The 24,564-nt window shown below is 53.7% G+C and overlaps 1 protein-coding gene across 1 annotated transcript in view; it reads left to right on the plus strand.

The window, feature by feature from the left end:
• The window catches only part of EVPL (envoplakin), a 35,304-nt gene extending 11,278 nt beyond the window's left edge, over nucleotides 1-24,026 (plus strand). The window contains exons 2-22 of the mRNA XM_061354371.1: nucleotides 5,088-5,187; nucleotides 5,649-5,803; nucleotides 6,485-6,608; nucleotides 7,253-7,378; nucleotides 7,665-7,703; nucleotides 8,425-8,586; nucleotides 9,120-9,227; nucleotides 9,809-9,904; nucleotides 10,301-10,426; nucleotides 11,383-11,529; nucleotides 11,657-11,811; nucleotides 13,529-13,626; nucleotides 14,456-14,637; nucleotides 15,395-15,573; nucleotides 15,980-16,118; nucleotides 16,685-16,878; nucleotides 17,385-17,535; nucleotides 18,096-18,179; nucleotides 18,265-18,375; nucleotides 18,999-19,091; nucleotides 20,218-24,026. Of these exons, the coding sequence (XP_061210355.1) occupies nucleotides 5,125-5,187; nucleotides 5,649-5,803; nucleotides 6,485-6,608; nucleotides 7,253-7,378; nucleotides 7,665-7,703; nucleotides 8,425-8,586; nucleotides 9,120-9,227; nucleotides 9,809-9,904; nucleotides 10,301-10,426; nucleotides 11,383-11,529; nucleotides 11,657-11,811; nucleotides 13,529-13,626; nucleotides 14,456-14,637; nucleotides 15,395-15,573; nucleotides 15,980-16,118; nucleotides 16,685-16,878; nucleotides 17,385-17,535; nucleotides 18,096-18,179; nucleotides 18,265-18,375; nucleotides 18,999-19,091; nucleotides 20,218-23,667 (5,982 nt within the window). The 5' untranslated portion in view covers nucleotides 5,088-5,124 and the 3' untranslated portion in view covers nucleotides 23,668-24,026. The remainder of the gene's footprint in view (nucleotides 1-5,087; nucleotides 5,188-5,648; nucleotides 5,804-6,484; nucleotides 6,609-7,252; nucleotides 7,379-7,664; nucleotides 7,704-8,424; nucleotides 8,587-9,119; nucleotides 9,228-9,808; nucleotides 9,905-10,300; nucleotides 10,427-11,382; nucleotides 11,530-11,656; nucleotides 11,812-13,528; nucleotides 13,627-14,455; nucleotides 14,638-15,394; nucleotides 15,574-15,979; nucleotides 16,119-16,684; nucleotides 16,879-17,384; nucleotides 17,536-18,095; nucleotides 18,180-18,264; nucleotides 18,376-18,998; nucleotides 19,092-20,217) is intronic.
• Nucleotides 24,027-24,564: the final 538 nt, after the last annotated feature.

A 24,564-nucleotide genomic window follows, 5' to 3' on the forward strand; every position in this document is an offset into this window, starting at 1 on the left:
AGGCTGTGGAAATCACAGTGGGGCTGTTCTGAGGAGGGGGGACCTGCAGGGAGAAGAGGGTGCTGGCTCTGGGGTCAGCAGCAGCCCAGGATGGTGTGGGGCAGACGGACTCCTGGGTGGACACAGCACGGTGCTGGCACCCAACTGCTCTCTTTATGGGGGCCAAACCCTGCGAGCAGACAGCAAACAGGAGGGTGGTGGCTCTGTGCTGCTCCCAGGGCAGTGGGGCAGGGGGAGAAGTGCCCCACACAGAGACTGAGGCCTCCCCATGTAGATGGTGGGAGCTGGAGCCCTGCCATAGGGAAGCTTCTGCCTCCGTGGAGCTGAGCACTTACAAACTCATCTCAAAGAGGGATCTGGGGCTCTCCGAGCACCAAAGCTCTGCTGGGGCCTGGCTGCAGTGAGACCCCTCCCCAGGAGCCCTGCAGCTGTGTCAGCCTCGGGTTTTAGTCTTGCTAATGCAAACCACCCCCTTCACCATCTGGGTTCCGAACCTGGGCTGGGGGTTTCACATGTCCTGGGACAGCCTCACTGCAGCCCCTGTGGGTGTGAGCCAGGTTCTTCCCCAGCATGAGCCTCTCGGGATAACTGGAGCTGCATCCTGGTGAGACCTCACCTCTCCCCTGTGCGGGATGGAGCCCGGAGCCAGAAGCCCTGCAATTACTGAGCTAGTTGTGCTTGTTCTAGGAGGCACCAGCGATCAGACAAGGGCTGATTCTCCTGGCCATGGCCTGGGGCTTGGTCAGCGCCAGTGTTAGCTGAGACAATGAAGGTGAATGAGTTGTCTGAGGAGCAGCTGCCAGCACACGCTCTGCAGGTGGCCCCAAGAAGATGTTGGTGGCCCATTGCTGCTCCTGGTGGCCCCAAGGCCAGAACCTCAGCAGCAGTTGGGGTTCCCTGCCTCCAGGGGTGCACGATTCATGGTGCTGCTGCTGGCACAGACCCCCAGAGAGGTTCCTTGTCTGGGTCCTTGGGACCATGGTGTTGAGCATCCTGGCTTGCAGGGCCCTTTGCTGTTTCTCCTTGGTGGATGGATCCCAGGGAGGCAGTGGCAGGCACAGGTTTGTCCCCAAGGAGCATCCTCTCTGTGTGCTGGAGGAAGCCCAATGCAGGGCTGAAAGGAAAACCTCCTGAGCAGGTGGAATTGAATCAGATCTGGCTGGACTGGCTGCCTGGGTGTGATCTTGACACCAGCAGTGGGTGGCTTTGGAGGTGGATGGAAAGTCATGTCCTGGTTTTGTCATCTGGGATTGCTGCTTGGGCTGGAAGATCAGAGCATGTGAGGACTTCTGTGTGCTGGGGAGAGCAGACCCATCTTTGCGCTCTGCCTCATGGCTATAAAGCAAAGCCCACTGAGAAAGGGACAGAGGGGGTCAGGGCCAGAAGTCGATGGGTGCTGTGGTCCTGCCCAAACATGCTCTGGCAGGAGCTACCCAGAACAGGGCACAGTCCTGCTCCTGCTAAGGCACTGTCCCTGGTGTGCGGTTGGACTGTCCAGGAGGCAGAAAGTGCTGTGAGGAATGAGCCAATTAATAATGATAATAACTGTGCTCTGCTCTGCCTCTTGCAGGCGTGAGATAGCCCTAGGGAGGAGGCCTGTCCTGGCTCCGGAGGAGCAGGAGCAGGAGCAGGAGGAGCTGCCCAAGCCTTGCCCTCATCTGTCTCGGCCATGCTGGGGCTGTGGGTGCAGGCTCACACTGTGTGGAGCAGGACCTGAGGGATGCCCAATGTGAGCACAGGGGAGCTCGTGGCTCCTCGTATCCCACCTGAAGCCTCCCTGCAGCCCAAGTGTCAGTGTGGCCACCCTGAAACATGGGGCCAAGCTGTGCTCAGGTCATTGAGTGAGGGCTTCTGCGCAGGAGCAGGAGGGACAGAGATGTGTCTGTCACTGCAGGCTGTGGATGGGTGTTGGCATGGACAGGAGACGCTCACGCTCCTTTTGCCATGGTCTGTGGATGGGATAAGAGGGTCTGTGGTGGTTCGGGCACTTCTCTAAGCGTGCATGGACCAAGTGGGTTCCTCAGTGTTGCTCTCACCTTGACCGAGGAGCGGTGTGAGGGTGGGAGGCTCAGCTGAGATGGCTTCAGGCCTTACTCTGCCCCCCCGGGCAGCGTGCAGACACCTCTCTCCTCCCAGGAGACATCCCTTACCTGGCTCCAGTGTCCTCAAGCATCCAGACTGCTCTTTCATAGACTCTGAAGTGGTTCAGGTGCTCATAGGGATGGGGAGCTGGATACAGGGCCTTGGTGTCCTCCTCTGCCAGGCTTCCTTCCTCGGCCAGCAAGGGGACCTGGCTCTCCAATCCAGGACACACAGGGCAGATCTTTCTGCTCCTGAGACAGTGCTCTGCAGGAAGCATCACTTCTTCCCTGCAGATCAGGCTGTTTGCTGCAGCATCCTCGTTGCTAACCTCAGGCACCCCATATGAAGGCAGTGCAAGTGGGGATGGGCAAGGCTGAGTCCCTGTGACTATTTTCAGTCCATAGTTTTGTTGTGGCTTGGCCTAAACGAATCTGATTTGTGTGTCCAGCCTTATGAGCCAAGGGAGGGGTGTCCCAGTGTTTTCTTCAGCCGGGAAGGAGATGCCACCAGAAATAAGAAGGAATCTATGGGCAATCCCCTGTCCCTGGGAAGAACGGATGCTCACTTCTCCTCTCTTAGAATCAGAGGATCAGCCAGGTTGGAAAAGCCCTTTAAGCTCATCAAGTCCAACCTTTGCCCAGCCCTGCCAAGGCCACCACTAACCCATGGCACCGAGGGCCTCGTCTCCATGGTTTGTGAACACTTGCAGGGACATCCACAGTCACATCACAGCAGGGCTCAGACTGGACACCCCATTCCTGCTCTTCCCAGGCAGGAGCTGAGCTCAGCAGCATGGTGCTCGCCCTGCGCATCGGGACAGGCGTCCATCCCCTGGGATGGGCCAGCCGTGACTCACTCCCTCCTCCCCGCACAGGGAGCCCCAGCAGGAAACTTGGGTGGTGCTCAAGTATTTGCCCATGGGACACCACCTCATTCCAGGCGTGTCGGGGAGGAGGGGGAGATTGTGTAACCTGCGGGGAGGGGGCACCTCTGCAGCCTCCAGCCTGCTGCGAGCTCAGGCTCACGGCGAGACAGCCCCGGCTCCGTGCTGCTTCCGTCCACCCTGTGGTGCTGGGGCTTGGGGCTGCTCTTCACCTCCTCAGGCACTGCCGCTGACCCCAGGACAGGCACCCCCGGCGCACAGATGGGATGTTTAATGGGGTATAAAAGACAGATTGCAGCGATGATGGCGATGATGAATGCTCTGCTTGGGCTCTTTGGCTCCATGATCCCTGGAATCAGACCCCATAGAAGAGGGCAGCAGTCCCCCTTCTCTTTGCTGACACGCATTTTGCAGGCAGGGAAGCTGAGGCATGGCCAGGAGTCGCTGCCAACCCAAACCCAGTCCCTCCAGCTGAGAGCTGCTGTGCTGCAGGCCCACACCTCCCAGTTGGGAAACCCAAGCCAAGGGAGGAGCTGGAGAAAGGGGACAGGAGAATGCTGTGAGCGGGAGCGCTGCTCATCCAATGTTACACAGACTTGGCTGTGGTCAGCATGGGCTGAGCTGACTTGAAGCACAGGCTCTGACTGTGGCATCCAAGTGCTTGGCTTGGGGTGACTGTAACACTCACTGGCACTTTACAGTCACTTGGGGCTGTAATAAATGAACATCCCAGCAACTGCTCTAGCCTTTGGTATGAGCTGTGCCATAGCTGGAGCCATGATGAGGAGCTGCAGCAATGACAGAGCCGCTAAGGGAACTGCTTTCCTCTGTCCTCTGCTGGGTTCAGGGGCTAGGAAGGAAACCACGTGGCTGGAGGGCAGATGTGGGTGGCTCTGCTGCAGGCCAGCACCTTCCTCCTCCACCAAAGAGGTACCAACCAGCCCTGGAGAAGTGCCCCCCCCTTCAGCTGACCCCTTGCAGTGCCCCATTGCTGCTGCTCAAACTCTTCCCTTCTGGTCTCAGACCCCAGAGCCAGCAGGAGCCGAGCTGAGCCTCTGCTGAACTTTGTCCCACGGGCAGTTTTCCAAGGGCTCATCCCTGGATGATGCTTCTGGTCCCACATCCTGGCAGTGCTGCGCTCTCCCTGCCTGGAGGGCACTGTCCTCAGGGGGACATTAGGACAAAGGTGGCACCAAGGCTTGTCCGCAGGGAGCTTTGGGAACCATCCTGTGCCTTGCTGCGGTCTCTGGGTCCAGCAGAGCTCTCGGTGCCCATTCACAATAGTGGGGATGGAGTGAGGGCTGTGATGGTGCCCATCAGTTGTGTGGTGGCACTGGGGTGACAGACAATAGGGAATGGTCTGATGGGGACCTTCAGTGCATGTTCACTGGTAGCTGTGTTCTGGGCTTGGGCAGTTTCTCCCCAGGCCCTGAAAGCAGCACAACTGCAGCAGCTACACAGTGCCCAGAGGGGCTTCTTGTCTGTGTCACAAGTACTTGTCCACTGCAACCCAGTCCTCGGTGGCACTGGGCTCTCCAGCATCTCAATGGGCTGAACTGCAGGGCACTGAGCATGAAACAAGGCCACAGGAAGGCAGCTCTGGGTCAGGCTGAAGGGACATCTCGCCCACCTCTGCCAGCAGCCAAGGGCAGCCACGCAGGGAAGTGCCTCCAAACAGGGCAAGCATGCTGTGCTCCCTCTGCAGGGTGCTCTCTGGCCTCCAGCTGTCTGTGGCTTCAGGTCTTCCCCACCCAGATGTGGTGGTGGCGTTTGGGAGCCCTGCAGCAGATTCCTCTTCTCTGCCCCCCCTCACTGCTTTTTGAATCCACTCAAACCGTGGAGCAGCTGCAGTGTCCTGCAGCAGGGAGCTGTGCCGATGAGCTGTGCGGTGCACAAAGAGCCGCTGTCTGAACACACCACCTTGTACCTTCACTTGGCTGAAGGCAACAGCCAGGCACCCACCACCCATATACACCTTGGCCACGCTTAGACCTGGTCTTTGGAGACCAGGAAGGCACAGGGAGAAGATGTGAAGAACCATCCCCACGTCAGCTCCTGGGTGGTGATGGAGAGGGTGCGAATTGCCGTCACCCACCCATTGCTTTGCTGCTCCCTCTCGCAGGTCCTCCACAAACGAGCTGGCCGTGCTCATCTCCCGCATGCAGACCAATGCTGACCAGGTGGAGAGGGACATCCTGGAGACGCAGTCCAGGCTCCGGCAGGTGAGGGGAACGGCTTTGCAGTGTCTAGGGCAGCGGGTCAGGTGTCTGCTCTGTGAGCATCAGCTTGCTGGTGCAGGTTTGGGGGCTGACTCGAGGCTGGGGAGGAGCAGAGCACCCTGCAGAGCCTCCCAGCCCCTGGGGCTGCATACCAGGGCCTCCCAAATTCCAGCCTCCGTGCTTTCTGCTTGGTGCCTCATGCTTCCCCAGCCAAGGCTGTCTCACCCACAGCAGCACAGCCCTGTGCCTCCCAGCAACCCCAGAGGCAGGCAGCCAGCCTGACCCACACTGGGCCCTGGGTGGAAGAGGTGCTGAAGCAGACAGCTTGGCTGCACCCTTGCATCTCTGTGGGGTTCCTCTGGGGTCAGTGCGTTGAGCATCCAAGCCCTGTGCGTTGACCAAATAAGATGTTGTGAGGTCTACGTGGTCCAACCAGGCTCTTTCCTGTCTTCCCTGGTCTCCAGGATGCCAGCAATCACCAGAAGAACAAGGCTTTTGAGTTCCAGCCAGAGAATGCCAGGAATCTGAAGGAAGCAGAGACCCTGCTGAAGGACCTCTTCCTGGATGTGGACCGTGCCAAGCGGCTGAAGCACCCTCAGGCTACTGAGATAGAGAAGGAGTGAGTACAAGTGGGGTGGGCTGGTGTGATGGGGGCATCAAGCCATTGGGAGCCCCACTGAGACCTAGACTGAGGTCCAGTTGTTGCTGTGAGAGGTTGAGTTTCACCCTTCCTCCCATAGACTTGATCCTTAAAATCAGGGATTTTGCCAGTATATTGTAAGGAGAGGGGTGTGTAGGGTGGCTTCCAAAGTGGTCACCTAGCGGTGCCCGCTCTTATTTGGGAGCTCTTGAGAAAGGTACCCAAAAAATGCAGAGCTAAACCACAGCCCCACTCCCAGAGCACATCCTCTTTTCCTCTGCCTTTCCTAAAATGAATGCCTTTTGTTCAGGTGAGCACAGAGGTGGTGGCTGGAATGGCAGAAGGGCTTTGGTTGGCCTTTGATGCTTTGCTCCCCTCCTCTCTCCAGCCCTTCTAGGTGGAAGCCAGGAGGGAAGAGCTGTTTCCTAGTTGGGAAGGGACAGCCCTGACCTCCCTGCAGCTTCCTTTCTCCTGGGTGGTGATTTCTGAGACACCCTTGGAAATGGAGAGCACCAGGACAAGAGCCTCCACTGCTGAAGGAGCCCAGTGTCGCAAAGGGACAGCAAAGGGTCTTACGAGTGAAATCTGGGCTCCACAAACCCCACTTTGATTCTCCCCTTTCCAAACTGACCCTGAGACGTGTTCCTTTTCTCTTGGCAGCATCCAGCAGCTCCATGACCGTGTGACACAGCTCTGTGCAGAGTACCGGGCCCTCTATGAACAACTGAACATCCCTGACGTGGGGCCCAGGGTAGACTGGGCCAAGATCCTGGACCAAAAGATGGTAACAGCTGCTGGTTTTAGATGCATCTCCCAACTCCTGCAAGGCCAGATAATGTCTGCTGTTGCCTGTAGGGCTCTGCGAGCCATCGTGTGCTCAGCAGCGTTCTGGGGTGGTGGAAGTAACACAACTGCTCTGGGTAGGAGAAGGATTCTCTTCCCACCTCTTAAAACCCTCTGGAGCATCTTCTTGATTGACCCCTTCATATTAAGAGCTGCTGGAGGGGGACCAGATAGAGGTGCCCTGATGTGGGATGAAAGGATAGAGAAGGTGATGTCTTCAGGGACTTTACAGCCCTACATCCTAGAGTTTCATGCTGCAGTCTCAGGTATGTGGAGTGCCCAGTTTGGAATCAACTTGGATTCCCTTGAAGGCTGGATGGTAACTATGTGCATCCAATGCAGCCACCACAGGCTGGCTGGTTCAGCTTAGGTTTGTACACCAGGGTTGTATGTCCTGGTTATCTTTGCCCTGCATATGGCTGGGGAAATGGCAACCTACAACAATCACGGTAACCCAGATCCCTTCCCTTCCTCCTGGACTGCTATCAAATCCCAGATCTTTTCATTCCCTGCCAGCACTCACTGGGGCTTTTCCCTGCAATAAAGTCTCCTGCTTTAATCCCTGCCTCAACTCCTTTTGCACAGAAACAAGTCAGTGCAGGGCAGTACGGCCCCGGCATGTCAGAGCTGGAGAAGCAAATAGCTGAGCACAACATCCTCCAGAAGGAGATTGAAGCCTATGGCCTCCAGATCAAGAACCTGCACTCCGGGGTAAGGCACCCTCCATTCCCTCCCTGTTCCTGTTGGCTTTGCTTGGGACCCTGCAGGCTCTGCTCATCCGCTCCTCTGCATGGTGAATATCCACCCCTGCTCTGCAGAGGGCATGGGGAGACCTGAGCTTGGACAGCCCAAACCATGCAGGGGACAGGGAGGTGGTTCCTTGAATGGCTTCTAAAGCACTTTCCATAAACCAGCTCATCGGCATCTACCACAGGTTTTGCTAACAGCCTTTTTTCTCTTTTCTTTTCCCCTTGATCTTGGCTGTATTGTAACCCAGGATGTGGCAGATTTGAAAAGCCAGTACAAGGATTTGCTGGTAAGCTTCCAGGGGCTTTCTGGGCAGATGATGGGGTCACACCGCAGAGAAACACCATCCCTGATGGACAGGGAATGCCCGGCTCAGGGCAGGAGCTACCTCTGGTTGTGTCCCTCATCTTGTTGCCCTGTTTCCTCCCTCCCCACCTGGAGTGTAAATTGAGAGCACGCTTGCTGCCCTCAGGGCAGTGCTGTGGGTGAGATCTGTGTGTCTCCTCCTCATGCATTGCTGGTCTGGAGCTGCCTGTGTGTCCATGAGCGCAGGGTTACGGATGCAGCAGGAGGAAACCCTGTCCCAGCCCACACTGTTCCAAATCAGGATTGCAAATGTTGAGGCTTGCAGTGATCCAGAGAGGAAATGAGCAGCTGGAACAAAGGAGGTGGCTGGGAAGAAGGTCCTGGGTTCCAGCTGGGCCTGGAAAGGTTGATGCTGAAGAATGGCATTTGTGAGAAATAGAGCAGAGCAGGGCCAGCCCTCAGCCTGCCCCAGGCACCAGCCCACACCTGAGATTCTGGTTAGACAAACACAGCCTGTCTGCGAAGGAGGGAAAAGGGATTGGCAGCCCCATCAGATAAGAGCAAGCGGTGGCAGAGATGTCTCACCAAGGCCTCTGGGAATCTCCCACTGGATGTGCACTGAGAGTGGGACCCTGGGGAGAAGGAGGGGAAGGGGCTCCTCAGCCTGAGCACCAACGCTGTCTCTCCCCTGTGTGCATGGGCAGAAAGCTTCCATCTGGCGAGGGCAGAGCCTGGGCAGCCTCTACCACCACCTCCAGGGCTGCACCAAGGAGCTGGGCTACCTGACGGACCAGCAGACCAGGATCCTGAAGCAGGACTGGAGTGACCAAATGCTGGACGTCCAGAGCGTGCGTCGGGAGTACGAGGTGGGCTCCTGGGGGCTGGCAGCGTGCCCTGGCTGCTGGGGGCTGGCCAAGCCCAGCATCCGAGACTGGATCCCAACCTCCTGGGTACCCACCAGGTACCCAGCAGCCCTGAGCCTGGTGCTTTCCCAGGCACAGAAACAGAGGTGGAAGAGATGATCTGGATCCACTCTGCAGTTAAGGATGAGCCACCCTGAGCATCCCCTGAGCTGGCTTGTGGGATCACACATTAGAGAGCTGTTGGTGAGGGAAAGGCTCAGCATCATGTCAGCCTCTGCATTCAAGCTACAGCACCCAGTGACAGCTGTATGCTGGGACCCGGAAAAAGAGGAGAGATAATTGCTTAGGAAAATGCTCTCTGGATGAATGCCCTGACACTCTGTGAGGCCCAAGCGTGTGTAATTTGTTGTAGCCTTGCTTAGCCTCTTCTTTCTTTAAAAACAAGCCAATAAGGGTGTGTGTGCTTTGATGTCCCAGGAGACCGCTCTGTGCTCCCTGCAGGCCCCCATGGTCATGGAATTTCTCTTCCCCTTCAGGATTTCAAGTCCAAGGAGCTGCTCAGCCAGGAGGAGTTTGTGAACAATCTGCAGGACGATGGGGATAGGATGATTGAGCTAAAGCACCCGGCTGTCAAACCTATCCAGGTAAGGAAAGGGGTCCTCCAAACCCTGTAAGAGAATGAGTGTCTTTGCATCGAGAGCCAGAAAGTGCTTCGGAGGAGACCTCTTCTGCAGAGCTGCTGTGCTACTCTTCCCTTCAGCACCAGTCTGCCTGCTCCAGCCCTATGGGGAAGCAGAGGGCAGTGCAGGGTCTTCACCCCTTCAGAAACCTCCAGGAGATAGTGGCTAACATTAGCGTGCTGGGACCAGCTCCTGCTCTGGCGCTCAGAGACGTGGTTGGTGCAGCTGCTGTGAAGCTCCAGCTATGACATGGCACAATCTCTCCCAAGTTAAACCAGCCCCAGATCTCCATTTGCAAGCCCACAGACAGGGTGGGAAGCTGAGGTGGGCTCAGAGCTGAGGCCCTTTGGGAAATGGTGGCTGCTCTGTATGAGCCAGGTCCTTGTCGAGCAGTGTCCTTGCTCAGCTCAGCATCAGGCAATACCTGGGCATAGCTTTGCCTCTGCTCAACAGCAGCCTTCACTCTTGCCCTGATCTCTGGGGCCCAGTGGTGGGGGGGGTAGGACCAGCTGGAGCCCACTGAGTCCTGCTCTGTCCCACCACAGGCTCACCAGGAAGCCCTGAAGAACGAGTGGCAGAATTTCCTGAACCTCTGCATTTGCCAGGAGAGTCAACTGAAAAACGTGGAGAGCTACAAGAAGGTAAAAAGCGATGAGGAGAGCACTGGCCATGGGGCTGCAGGGTCAGGTCTGAGTGGGCAAGCTGGCAAGAGGGACAGCAAAGGGATGAGGTGGGAGCTCCTTTGCTTGTATACAGTGAGGGTATGTTGGGGAAACACCCCTCCAAACCAGTCCTTTAGTGCTGCAGGGAAGGATGGCTTCCACCTCATCAATTTAACCCTGTTGTGTTGGTGTGCTGGCTTGGAGAAGAGGGGCAGGGAGGGTTTGCACATCACTGTTACTGCGTGAGGGTGCTCTGTAGGGTCTTGTGAGCCCCAGACAGGCTGCGGGAGATGTGCTGGGAAATGAGACCCATGACAGGACTTGGAGATAGCAATGTCTTCCCACCCCTCACCATTTCCCTACCCACACCTCCAGTTCCAGGATGATGCTGAGGCTGTGAGCCGCTCCCTGAAGAAGATGAGCTCTGACCTGGACACCAAATACAGCAGGTTTAACAAAGACAGCCCTGGGGTGGTGTCAGACCTGCTGCTTCAGCTGGAGGTGAGGTCTTCAGGGCTGGTGGCCCTCACCAGACCTAAGGGGCAGACCAAATGCCACATCCTCCCCAGGAAATAACAGTGGGGAGGGGGAAGAGGTGGGTGAATAACCCTACTGAACCTAGTGGGACAGTTCATCCCAGCTCATTCTGAGATGAGAGGGAAGCCCATGGCAATACTGTGCTCTGGATGCTGAGTCCCTGTAGCCGCCAAAGGTCCGCACTGCTCATGCTGTGGGGCAGTGGCCCCATGGGAAGGCACTGGCCGATGGGAAGGCACTGGTCCTCATCAGTGACACACAGCCTGGCCCCAGGTCACCATCAGAGTGAAGAAGTGCAGGGAGGAGCTGCATGTTCTCCTAACTGAGACACTTGGATTAGAGGCCCTGCAGAGAGCGTGAGCTGCTGGCACTCAAACAGCAGGGAAAGGTCCTCCCATCTCCTCAGCAGTGTCATGAGCCAAGGGCAAGGGAGAGATTAAAGAAATCTGACCTCAGGGGTGAGATACAGATAGGAGAGGAATATTTGCCTGGGAGAGAGGGAGGGGGCGTGTTCAACACGGTGTCTTCCCATGCATGCAGCACATTCTGCTCTGGTGCTGGGATCTTGGTACCTTCTGACACTGGAATGCAGCCACCTCTTGGCAGGTCTCTGTTCCACTTCTGAGAAGAAAAACTTCTCTCGGAGACTGAAAATGACAGAGTGGAATCACCTAAGGTTAACGCAGGCTGAGCCTTCAAGGGCAGATCTGCTGGGAGAGAAGGAAACAGAGGAGAGTGTTGATGATGAAAAGGGGAAGAAAGGACATGGAGGGGTCAAGAATGGAGAAATTCCTGACTCCACCTCAGCAGGGATCACACAGGGGTGGACAACTGGCCTCAGCATCCCCACTATAGTGTGACACTCCCCTTCCTTCTCATCCAAGCCTGGTCACAACCACTGTCTTCCCTGTTTTGTCTAGAACGAGGAGAAAGCAGTGAAGCAGGTGGAGAAGAGCATCACAGACCTGAAGAGAAGGAGTAAAGAGATCAGCCCACTGAAACTACGCCGGATGCATCCATCTCAGACCCTCACCTTGGACACCCTGTGTGACTGGGATGCTGGGGAGGTGAGGGCTTCACTGGCAGTATCCTCAGAAGAGGCAAGATTGCTCCAGATCTTGGCTCTGTGATGGGAGAAATCGGCCTGGTGTCAGAGAGCCAAGTCTCTCACTGGGTTTTGTGTCTTTGTCCCAGGTGCAGCTGGCCAGAGGTGACAAGTACACTCTGAAGGACAACAGCAACCCAGAGATGTGGGTGGTGCAGAGCAGCACCGGTGTGGTCCAGGAGGCACCTTCTGCTTGCTTCTCCATCCCTCCACCAGACGCCGAGTCCATAGACAAGGTCAATAGGTGAGTCTGCAGTGAAGAGCCTGGCCCAGAGAGATGTCCAGACCTTTTCTTAGGGTGTAGCCAGCCTGGCTGCCTCATCTGCAGAGAAATAGCAGCTGGGAGCAGACCTCTGCACTGCCTAGTATGAAATCCCTCCTGGAGAGGGGTCGTTCCCTGCACCCAGCTGTCTCATCCAGGTCCATGCCATTCCTCGATAGCTCTGCATGCTATACACAGACCTTGCTGTCAAAGAGTTTTCTGGCAGCCAGGCTTGATTTCTTCACCCAAACATGTGACTTGCATAGGTTTGACTAAATCCATTGCAGAATCAGTCTGGAGCTTGGAACTTGCCAAACAGGACAAGTTATCTGTGGAATCTCCTCTCAGCCAGCCCCACATGGAAACTGAGCAGTGTTCCTTGAACCACCATGTGCTCCACTGCCTGGGTGCCCAGTCAGCTCCTGTGGTTCCCACAGGATGGGGTGGTGGTGCAGGGAGCCCTGGCATTACCTTTATAATCATGTCCCCGGGTGCTGGGATAAATCAGTGCTGCTCAAGTCTTCGGGAAGAGCCCACAGCCTAGATCCAGGGCTCCTTGGGCATGCCCATGATGGGAGCGTGGGTCCCCACTCAGCTGCGTGTGATTACTTCATTGTGCTGCTCTTCCTGAGTGCGAGCCCCTCTTCACACATCCTGCATTACTGAATCCTTTGGATTTATGAGTTTCATGTGTGTTTTAAAACAGAACAGGAAAAGTTTGCCACATCCTTCTGGATAACAGCTCTATAGATATTGCCTGGAAAACACTCACCCTATTCAGGCCATGTCTGACAGCTTGTTTCATTTCCCAGTGTTTGCTTCCCTTCCTACACACAAAGTGTTTATCTTTGTTGTATTTCCCAGCCTGTTTCACCATTCAATCCCTCTGCATGGAGCTGTGTCCTGCTGCTGCAGAGAGACAGCCTTCACCTGGCAGCACCCAGTAAGCTGGGACATGGTGGTTTTAGAGCACAGTGCAGCTGGAGCAGTGCAGAGCAGGGATGTGAACTAGCCTGGTCCTTCAAATAGCCTACAAGAAAGCTGGAGAGGGGCTTTGGACAAGGGCCTGTAGGGACAGGCCAAGGGGAATGGCTTGAACCTGCCCAAGGGGAGACTGAGATGAGCTTTTAGGCAGAAGCTCTTCGCTGTGAGGGTGCTGAGCAACCTGCTCTAGTGGAAGGTGTCCCAGCCGGTGGCAGGGGTTTAAGGGTCCTTCCAACCCAAACCATTGTAGGATTCTGTGGTTCAAAGGCCCCTGCTTCCATCAGTCTTTTCTCACCCAGAGATATTTTTGGTCCTCCCAGCTCCTTCTGATCCCAGCTTGTTTTTCATTAGAAGGGAACCATCCTTACAAACGAGACTTGGCATTTCTGGTGCAGCAGCCACAGAAGCAGCTGCTTGTACTCGCTTCCTATGGAATTGCAAAGCACTGCAGTGATACGGAATAAATGTTCAGCTTTGACAGCTGCTGCTGCGAGCTGGAAGCACAGGCTCCAGTGAGAGAAATGTGCTGCTCAAACCAACCGGCTGCTCTGCTGCTGTCCCCTTTCCTAAGGGACATCTCGGAGTTACAAGAGGCTGCAGGCTCCCAGCCTGCCCCTGCCTTTGGGAGCACAAAGCTGCTGCTGGGCTGGGCTCTGTCAAGGCTTGCTCAGTGCTTTCCATGCTGCTGGCTGATGATGCTCCTCTCTGCTCACAGGCTGGAAGCAGAACTGAACACGGTGAAGCAGAAGCGAGCAGCGGTTCAGAGCACCCTGAGACGCAGCCACAAGGAGCAGGTCCAACCCAGCCAGCAAGGTGTGTATATCCACTGTTAGTCGAGCTCCCTCCAAAGCCATCCCATGCACCCCCCTTATGGAGCACCTAAACCTGGCTGAAAGCAGAGCACCCACCTGAGCAGGCAGAGGTACCTGTACAAGTGTGAGGCTGCCTTCTGCTCCATGGAAGAGAGCAGCCGATGGGATAACCTGACTCCTAGTGCTACCAAGGATTCACTGTGTGGTCTCAGGCAATTCTCTTAAATTCCCTGTTGCCTTTCTCAACCTCAGCTCCATCAACAGCTGCAGGGTATCATTTAGGGTTGCAGGGGGATGTGCTTATCTAGAAGCCTTAATTAAACCTTCTTTGGGATTTGGGTCCCTTGAAGTTCTCTTCCCTAGCTGGGGGCTGTGGGATAAGCAGGCAGCCATGGCTAAATCCTAACCCCTGGCTAAGCTGTGTTACTCCCACAGCTGTAGTTGGAAAGCTCCCAGCAAAGCTGAGCAGGGATGTGCCTGCATGGCAGCACATGGATGTTTGTGTCCCTCCTTTGGACGTGAGCTCTGGTTGGCCAAGGCAGAGCTAAAACCATTTTCCTAAGCCTTTGCCATGGGTAGGCACCTGCATCTGCATGATTCTCTGTGGATTAGAAATGGTAACTGAATCCTTTATGGTTCCATCAAAACCCCATGCTCAGGAGAAACCTTTGTGCCTCAGAGCTGCAAAACACAAAGGGGAGAGCTTTGTAGCAGGGTTATCATGAGAGGGAGCTTTAGGGACCATGCATGGAAGAGCTCTCAGGGCCATGCACCAAGGCTGGGATGGCAGATGGGAAACAGGGATTAACCTATGCTGTGTCTCACTGCAGCTCTGTCCAGGAGCCCCCCTGTAGTCCAGGATGACCCTCAGGCTGACCAGCTTCTCAGTAGCCTGGATCGTGTTGGCAAGGACCTCATTCAGGTGGAGAAGGAGGTGTTGAACCGCGTGAGGTCTCCAGTGAACTTCAGTGATCCCACAGATGACCTTGCCAGGAGGATCAAACACCAGCAGGTGGGTGCAGCTGCTGCGGCAGAGCTGGAGCAGGGTGAGTTTGGTGGTGCTGTGTCCTTGGCCCCAAATAGGTTGATACAGGAATTACACGGGAGATGACAGCTTGTGCTTCAAAGAACACCATGCTGCTGTTGCAAGGCTTTTAGGCTGGCTCGAGCCCTTGGAATGGGACAGGTTAACCCAAACTCTAGGCAAATGCAGGCCTTTCTCTTGGCTCAGCTCTGTAGCAAGATGGTCTATTTGCTTCAGAGACGGTTTTGGGGTGTCCTCAGCCTTGCCACAGGTATGCTGTCACCCTTCACTCCCAAGTCTGTAGCATAAAAGACTGGGATAGAGGGAATTACTCCAAGGACCAGCTTTGGCTCACGTGATGGGGAGTACAGACTGGTAGATGTGGGGGGGGCAGGAAAAGAGGCAGTGCCCTGGAGCCCCCCTCCTTTCCTCTGTGATAAGCTCTGGGTCTGTAGCAGTTCAGCTTGTTACACCTTCACCTGTGGGTATTTATCCAGCCCTGGCAGAGGGATGGACTCAGGCACGTAGGTTTCCTCCATCTCTGCCTCCTTGGATCCCTTTCCCATACCCTGGCATTGCCAGACAGCCACAGTCTGGCTGGGGCTGTGCCCCAGGGGCCAGCTCCTTATGAGAGGGCTCCTGCACCCTTATCCCCACAGCAAAACCTGTCCCTGAGGGAGACATGTTTTCGCAACAGCCCTGTTATGACTGTGTTGGGTGACTCTGCTCCCCTCTGATGTGCCAGGAAACAACAAAGAAACTTGAGAACCTGGGGGCAGCCAAGGATGCCTTGCAGAAGGAGTGTGAGATCTTCCTTTCCAAGAAACCCACCAGCACCTCAGCTTCTCAGCTCCCTGTCACACTGAACGCCCTCAGGAGCAAATACAATGATGTCAGTATGCTCTCCAGCCTGTACAACGAGAAGTGAGTGATGATGGCAAGGCCTGATGGGGATGAGGGAAGGAAGTATTTGCACAGAGGTAGCAACACAGAGGCGTGAGAAGATGCTTTTGGTCTATATGAGCATTGGTAGAGGTCCATCCCAGGCAGTGCAGGTTGGAAACCTCCCATCCATCACCAAAAGTACCTCTGAAGGAGTTCCTGTGCATAATCTGTGGACAGTCCACTACAATGGGTGTGTGTCCCAGCTCCGCTGTATGCAGTGAAATGCAACATATTTGGTTTCTGGGTAGCATGACAGGGTGGTGAGTGTACATGGTACTTGTTCTCTGCCATGCTGCAGAAGCTCTGATGTTAAATAAGCTTAAACATGCAAAATCAGAAGAATGGGGTCTTCTATAGCTAACCTTGTTGTTTTTCCCTTACCCAGGGCTAAGGCTGCCCTGAACCTGGAGACTCAGATTGATAACACAGACAAGATTGTCAGCACATTTGAGGCCAAGCTGGCTCAGGACAGCATCATTCCTGCATCCCCCAATGCTCTGCAGGATCGGGCCAATGATCTGCAGGTAGGGCAGCATCAGGGTCTTCGTGAAGGAAGGGAGATCTCTGAGCTCAGGTAGCAACAGTGGGGAGAGCTGGACTTTGCTTATTTGAGCACCTCAAGCCTTTCTAAGGACCAGTTCTTTGAAGGCTTTACACTGATGTTGGAGGCTGATCTGCACTCACTGGCTAGCAGAAAGTTCTGGCCCTCTCAGGTTACCTTTGGGGTCCCTAAAATACGCTATGAACCCCTTAACATCTAAACTATATTGCTCTGCTTTACACTCATCCCTATTCTTTCCTGCACCCAATCTCCCTGCCCCATCCTTTTCTCCCAGTCTCCCTGCCCCATCACAGTGATCCTTTTCTGCCTTCCTCAAAACTTTTCCCTTCCGCTCCATGCACTGTCCAACCCACCTTGCTTTCCACCTTCTTTACTGAATAAGTCTCACTGCTCCATCTCTTCCATGTTGCATGTCTCTTGGAGAGCCTAACTACCCCCCAGGTACTGCACAGTGAGTAAGAGTATTAAGTACTTCTGTTTGGTGCATTGACTGATGCAAACCTGGAGGTGTCCTGTTTCCTCCTGCAGAAGATGAAGCGGGAGGTGGTGGCCCAAGAGGACTGTGTGCTGAAGCTGAACCGGGGACTCAAGGATGCTGAGCACAGCTGCAGCGCTGTGCAGAACAACTTCCAGGAGTACTGCCCTGACCTGCCGAGGCAGAAGCGGGAGGTGCAGCTCCTCAATGACCGCTACCATGCCGTGGCAGACCAGCTGGACCAGCGGTGAGGAGCTATGGCATCATCTCTGCTTCTCTTAGCTGACATGGGCCAGCATTAGTCAGAGACCCAGGAATATGTTCTTCATTGCAGAACCATCCTGAACACTCTTAAAGAATGCTGAGGACTAGGCCTGTCTTGCTGTGTAGTTGCTACCTTCCTATGCATAGCAGAGGCTTTGAACTTCCAGATAGCTGTGAGAAGGTGGCCTTAAGTAGCTGACTGCTGACCTCTGCCTGGTCCCTGACCCTGCCCAGAGAGACCCTGATGTTTAATAATTCTCACAGGCATTGCTGTTGTTTGCCTTTTTCTTCCTCTCATCCTCCCAGGTTGCAGGAGCAACCACAATGTGCACAGTTGTGCTCCCCACTCGGGGACCAGTTATCACCCTCTTATTTTTGCTGTCTTGGTTTTTGTTGTGGTGACATTCTCACCGTAGTGTCTTTTTAGGAACTTGCACATGAATCTTTGTCCTTCCCCTTTATGTTCCTTATCACTTCTGTGCTATGCAGAGAGAAGACCCTCAGAAATATCAGCCTCACCTACCAGCAGTTCCAAAACTCCAATGAGAACCTGATGTTCTGGATGAACAACCTGCCCAAGCACCAAGTGAAGACCACTGATGGGCCAAGCCAGATCAACTACAAGCTGCAGGCACAGAAGGTGTGTTCCGGGGCAAGCATCATAACCTGTAACATTACTGGGATGGGGGAATTTGCTTGTGAACAGCTCCTAGTTGTGTGCTGCACCCATCACAGTGAATGAACTAGAACAAGGAGGCAGTGACTGCAGTCCACAGATGATGTATCTCACCCAGCTGCCTTCATCCTCAGTGCTGGTGTCCTCATCTGTGCCAGTCACCCCCAGGCTGATAACCTCTCCATGGAGAGGGCACACACAGATCCTGAAAGACTGCACCTTGGGCTGAGATGTTGCATCTGGGTTCTGCATCTTTCTCTCCCTGAGCCCATCCTAAGCTGACTAGCTCAGAGGATGAGATGTGGAAGTCTTTGTGTTGGCTGGTATTTATCTCATACATGATAAATCAGTATGGCCGGTCCTGGGCAAGTGAGAGTGCTGCTGAGATCCTCTAAAACCTCTTCTTAAATGTATTCCTGTTCTCGTCACTCCAGTACGAGGCTGAGCTACTGCTTGCGTAGTCAACAGTATTAGTGGGTTTCTGTATTTCAACCTGTCCTTAACATCCTGTGTGTCTTCTGCAGAGGCTGATGGAGGAGATCGAAAGCAAAGAGCCAGAGAAGAACGCAGTGATCAGACTATCCCGGAACGTGCAGTCCACGCTTAATGTACGGCTGGGTGTTCCCAGGCAGCACTCCCTTAGTGTCCCACCTGAGAGATCCCAACTGATTCTTCTGTCTCTGCTCTTAACAGGACTATGAGCTCCAAGCAGGCAAATACAGCTCTTCTCTGGACCCTGCCCTGACTGACTTTGCTGCAAAGAGGCTGCGTGTGACCCCCCTGCAAGAAAGCATCCAGGCCCAGGTAAAATGTTAAGATAAAGGCATGGAAATAGTTGTCCAGCTCCTTGCCCAAACCTCATGTCCTCTGCAAAGCCTTAATCCAGCCTTAAAGCCTTACAGTAATCATGGTCCTAATCCCAAAATCAAGTGTCGTGAGGGATCTCTTTGTCTATTGGTCAAAGCAGCATGTGATCCAGAATTAGGGGTGTGCCTGGTACCTTTGGTTGAGATTGCTGATGATGCCTCCTTACCATATGGTGTGTGAAGATAAAACACAGGGTAGGTGTGTGGGGACAGGACTGAGCCAGAGCTCCTGTGTGCTGTTCCCAATTGCACCCAAGTTCTCCTGCATCACCTTGGGCTATTTGCCCGCTGCTGTCCATGTGTGGCCCAAAGTGAATCTGTAAGTCTGGACCATATGTAGGTTAGTAGGCACCTAATAGGCATTCAGCTGAAGGGGACAGGATCTCCTACATGAGTCCTTAGACTCTGTGTCTCTAGAAAGCCAGATGTGAAGACACAAAACCTGGAATACTGCAGTACACAAAATACATCCAGGTGAAAGGAGGGGTGGCAGAGTGTGCCATCCCAAAGAGCTGTGCCAGGGCAAGGAGGACAAAGCTCTCACTTCTGTTTCTGTTTCAGGAAAATGATGTAGCCAAGCTCTACATGGAGCTGGCAGCAGCAAACAAACAGCAGCTCAGCCGGCTGGAATTTGCAAAGAAGATTGTTGAGAAGGTACCAGCTTAACAGCTCCTGGCAAGACTGGGGTATTCTAGCTTGGGGGATTGAAATGATCTTTCCAAAGCTGTCAGTCTGGAAACAGTCAGAGCGGATCATACCGCTCCCTCCCCAGATCTCCACATCCAAGTGTGAGGAAGGACAGGAATGGAAACCCCAGTGAGATAAAGACCACGAGTTACCACAGTTTCACTGACACTGGTCCTGTTCTCAGCTACATCTAATCCATGTTCCCAGACAGAGTTTCAGATTCAGCTGTGGCTGGTATTTAGGGCTCACAAACTTCTGGAAACATTCCAAAGCAATAGAACTTCTATGCCTTTTTCAAGCTTGATTCACCTGTATTAAAGATTTCTGGACTGTATGATTTTCAATGTGCTCAGGAAGGACAAGAGATTAAACTTGGGGCACTCTGTGATGCTGCTGTGAACCAGCTGCATAGTGGGGACTGGCCATGTTACCCTCCCTCAGCTGCAGATGCAAGGCAGCACAAAGCACCTTTATGGGCTGCTGCAGCACCTCATGATAGGGGGGAAGACACCAAGTCAGTTGCTTGAGATATTGAGAATGTGTCATAGAAACCCAGAATGGTTTGGGTTGAAGGGACCTTAAAGCTCCTCCAGCTCCAACCCCTGCCACAGGCAGGGACACCTTCCACTGGAGCAGCTTGCTCCAGGCCCCTGTGACCAACCTGGCCTTGAGCACTGCCAGGGATGGGGCAGCCACAGCTTCTCTGGGCACCCTGTGCCAGCGCCTCAGCACCCTCACAGGGAAGAGCTTCTGCCTAAGAGCTCAGCTCAGTCTCCCCTCCGGCAGGTTCAAGCCATTCCCCTTGGCCTGTCCCTACAGGCCCTTGTCCAAACCTCCTCTCCAGGTTTCCTGCAGCCCCTTTAGGCACTGGGAGCTGCTCTAAGGTCTCCCCTTCTCTTCTCCAGGCTGAACAACCCCAGCTCTTTGCCGTTTATCAACAGTTGTATTTGGTGGTTCTCTGTGGATTCTGTACCAGTTCTGTCTTTCTGTGTCCTACTGCACCTTGTGATGGAAAGGCCTCAGTGCCAGATTCAGGGACTTGCTTTCCTTGCCTTTATTCTTGTTTTAATTCCTTTTTGGTTTTCCCTTGCAGAAGGAAGTGCATGAGGACATTGAAGCTGTACGTGAGCAAACCCAGCAATCAGAGAGCAGAGCCACAGCAAGCAGGGAATCTGAGGGGTTGAAATCACAGCTGGAGGAGGAAAGGAGGAAAGTGGCCAAGATTGAAGGGGACCTGGAGGAACACAGAAACAAGCTGCTCATGTTGAAGACTCAGAAGCCCATTGAAAAAGTGGAAGAAAAGGAGGTGATAGAATATTACAGAGACCCACAGGTGGAAAGCAACCTGTCTAAGATGGCACAGCAGATTGAAGAGGAAGGTAAAAAGAGGCAGAGGTTGCAAGAAGACATTGACTTGATGAGCCAGAAGCTTGCCCAGATGGAGAGTGAGAAGAAAGACACTCCTGCCCAGCTCCTCACCAAAGAGATCACAAAAATTGAGAGAGATCCAAGCCTAGAGAGCCAAGCAGCCAGTCTTCGTCAGGAGATCAAACGTCTCCAGGAGGAAAGCTTGACTGCTGCTTCTGAACTTGAGCATCATAAAAGAGAGCTGCACATGCTGGAGCGAAAGCAGCCCAACATCCGAGAGAAAGTGGTGGTGAAGGAGCTGATCAAACTGGAGAAAAACCCAGAAATGCTGAAGTCTGTGAGGACCCTGCAGCTACAAATTGATGAGGAATCCTTCAAGAGGAAGTCTGCAGAGGAAGCCATAGTGAAAGTGAAGAACAAGATTGAGGAGGTGGAAAGACTAATTGAAATGGCAGAACCCAAAATTATTGTTAAGGAGGTGAAGCAGGTAGAGCAGGATCCGGAGTTATTGAGAGAGTCTTCCAAGCTGAAAACTCTGATTGAAGAAGAGAGGAGCAAAAACGTGATGCTTACAGGTGAGCTGGGAGAGCTGCAGAGCCAGTACAGTATTGCAGAGAAGCAAAAACCGAGGGTAGAGGTTAAAGAGAGGGTCAATGAGATTTTCCTGGTGGATCCTGAAACAGAGCGGCAAATTGCACACCTGAAAAGGGAGCTGCAGGAAGTTACTCTGAAAAGGACAAAGGTTGACAGTGAAGTGGAGGAGGCCTTAGCAGAGCTCAATATCCTCAGGTCTCAGAAACCAGTGGTGGAACTTAAGGAGGTTATAGAAGAGGTGGTGAAACATGAGAAGAGTCCAGAGATTCTCAGAGAAATAGACAGGCTGAAAGAGCAGCTCAATGAACTAGTGAACACCAATGGCAGGACCCAGGAGCAGCTCATTAGGCTGCAGGGTGAAAGGGATGAATGGAAGAGGGAGAGATCCAAGGTAGAAACCAAGCTAGTCAATAAGGAAGTAATCCGCTATGAGAATGATCCGCTCTTGGAAAAAGAAGCTGATCGCCTCCGTCAAGAGGTGCGTAACATGTCTCAAAAGAGGAGAGCTGCAGAGGATGCAATCTATGACTTGCAGAATAAATACATGCTACTGGAGAGGAGAAAGCCAGAGGAGAAGGTAGTAGTTCAAGAGGTGATACTGACTCAAAAGGATCCGAAGCTCCGAGATGAGCACAACAGGCTGCGCAGGAGTCTGGATGAGGAGGTAAGCAACAGGCGTCGTCTGGAACGTGACGTGCAGCAGGTTCGTGTGCTGGTGGAAGAGCAGGAGAAGTTGCTTAACTTTCAGGAGGATCGAAGCAAGAGGCTTGCACTGGAGAAGGAGATGAGACAAATTACACTGAGAATAAAGGAGCTGGAGGAGAGCCCAGCCCCAGTGCAAGAAAAGATCATTATGGAAGAAGTGGTCAAGTTGGAGAAGGATCCAGTCCTTGAACAGTCTGCTAGCAACCTACGCTTGGAGCTGGACCGTGAGAAGATGGAGGTGCTGAACTTGCAGAGAGAATGTAAGAACCTGCAGATGCAAGTTGATGTCCTGCAGAAAACAAAATCCCAGGAGAAGACCATCTACAAGGAAGTGATTCGAGTAGAAAAGGACAGAGCACTGGAGAATGAACGTGCACGCATCTGGGAGCTGCTGAACAGGGAGAGGGGAGCCAAGCAAAAGGCAGAAGAGGAGGTGCGGAGGCTTAGGGAGAAGATTGAGAGAGCTGAAGGCATGAAGAGGACATGGGCTCGTGAAGAGACAGAGCTGCAGAAAGCCAGGAACCTGGCCATCCAGGAGAGAGCCAGCTTGGAGAGTGAACTGCGGGAGCTGGAGAGGCAGAAACAACAGAAAGTCCTCTTCCTGAGGGAGGAGTCCAAACTGCTTAACCAGCGGACGGAGAATGACAGGCAGAAGAAGAAGCAGCTGCAACATGAGTTCTCCCTGCTGGAGGCAGACATCCTTAGGGAGAAGGATCAGATCTACAACAAGGAGAGGTTGATTCGAGATCTCCAGTCAAGAGTCAACCGGGAAGAAATCAACCATGAGACCCAGATGAGAGAGACAAACCTCTCCACCAAGATCTCTATCTTGGACCCTGAGACAGGGAAGGATATGTCCCCTTATGAGGCCTATAAGAGAGGTATTATAGACAGAGGTCAGTACATCCAGCTGCAAGAGCTGGAATGTGACTGGGAGGAAATCACCACCCTAGGCCCAAATGGGGAAGTCTCATTGCTCCTTGACAAGAAAAGTGGGAAGCAGTACTCCATTGATGATGCACTAAGGCTGAGGAGGATCACAAAGGAGGAATATCAGCTGTACCGGGATGGCAAGATTCCCATCTCTGAATTTGCCTTGCTGGTGGCTGGGGAATCCAAGCCTCCCCCATCTCTCTCTATTGGTTCCATCATCTCCAAATCCCCAGTCTCGTCACCCACCACTCACCAAACCCAAAGCTTCTTCCCCCCAGCCTCACAGAAGGGCTTCTGTGATGATACATCCCCCATTGCCGGGGTGTATGACACCACCACTGACACCAAGTACAACATCAAGACTGCTGTTGTAAAGAAGCTGCTTGATCCCATGACGGCTCAGAAGCTCCTAGAAGCCCAGGCTGCCACAGGGGGCATCATAGACCTCATTTCTCGGGACCGGTTCTCAGTCCATAAGGCAGTTGAGAGGGGGCTGATTGACAGGACCTACATGCAGAGACTGCTTAATGCTCAGAAAGCTTTCACAGGGATTGAGGACCCGGTGACCAAGCGAAGGCTGTCTGTGGGGGAAGCAGTTCAGAAGGGATGGATAACCAAGGAGAGTGCTTTCCCCTATCTAGAGGTCCAGCATCTAACTGGAGGGCTCATCGATCCCAAGAAAACCGGTCGCATCCCCGTGCTGGAAGCTGTCCAGACAGGGATGATAACAGGCAACCTGGCCAACAGGCTCCAGGATGAGTCCAACTATGAAAAGGATCTCATTGACCCTATCACTAAAGAGAAGATAAATTACAAGGAGGCCATGGCCCTGTGCCAGAAGGATTCTCTGAGCAGCTTCCTGCTGCTCCCAGCCACCTCAGAGGGTTATCAGCGGTACCAACAGGCGAGCCGTTCCCCCAAGCTCTCACGGTTCAGGCACTGAATGGATTCAGGCACATACAGGATCTGGTTCCTTTAGGAGTTCTTCCCTTCAAAACACCCCTCCCCATGGAGGCAGCAGCGATCACAGGAACAGAGCATCTAGCATTTAGGGCTGCACACTCTCCTATCTTAGCTATCTGCTTCCCAATGCAGCTTGGCCGTGCGAGGAAGAAAGTGTGATCGTGAGCGTGTAAAAGGGGTCTCCACAGCCCCCCGGGCGCTGCTGTGACAGCAAAGGGGGGTTGATTGTGAGAACTCCACTGGTAGTAGGTTAAATGTGTTCATGGCCAGAAAGGAGGAAGAGCCAGAGCGTTTTCTAGTTGGGTCATTCTTCTGCATGCAATAAACATAGAAAGTGTGTCTCTGTGGCTGTGTTGTCTCTGCAGGCTGAGGCACAAAGTGGCTGAGGACATGGCTCCACTGTGGAGTGTCCCCTGGCTTTGTGGGATGAGAAAAAGGAGTTTCTATTGACATGAGCTGCTTCTCCCCCTCTCCCGAGGGCTCTTTTAGCTGACATTGTTTGGGAACTCTAACACACCCTAAACAATCCATAAGGGTAGAGGTTTTATCCCTCTCCTTCCCCCATCAGGGCAGCAGCATAGCCTCTGTTTCCATATAGCCTAGCTGGGATTTGAAGTCTGCTCCAAGAAGAAATTGTTCTCATGCTGGCAAGCTCAGCACAGTCACAGGTCCCGTTCCCTTCCTGCTGGTAGGCTGTGGTAGTGCTCAACATTAGCAGTCGAGTCCTGTATAGAAATGCCATTTCCAGTCCAAGATCGGCCTGGGCTCTGTCCCATCCCCTGCAGGGTCTGTGTTTATTGTCAAGCCTATGGCTGGTGTCTATGGCCATCTCAGCTGCCATGATCAACACAGGGCAATTTGTTGGTTTACAATGGGG

This window comes from Neopsephotus bourkii, unplaced genomic scaffold (genome assembly GCF_033783945.1).
Source record: "Neopsephotus bourkii isolate Nb327-2 ecotype Australia unplaced genomic scaffold, CSIRO-AGI_Nbou_v1 NB_72, whole genome shotgun sequence".
Taxonomy (NCBI): Eukaryota; Metazoa; Chordata; class Aves; order Psittaciformes; family Psittacidae; genus Neopsephotus; species Neopsephotus bourkii.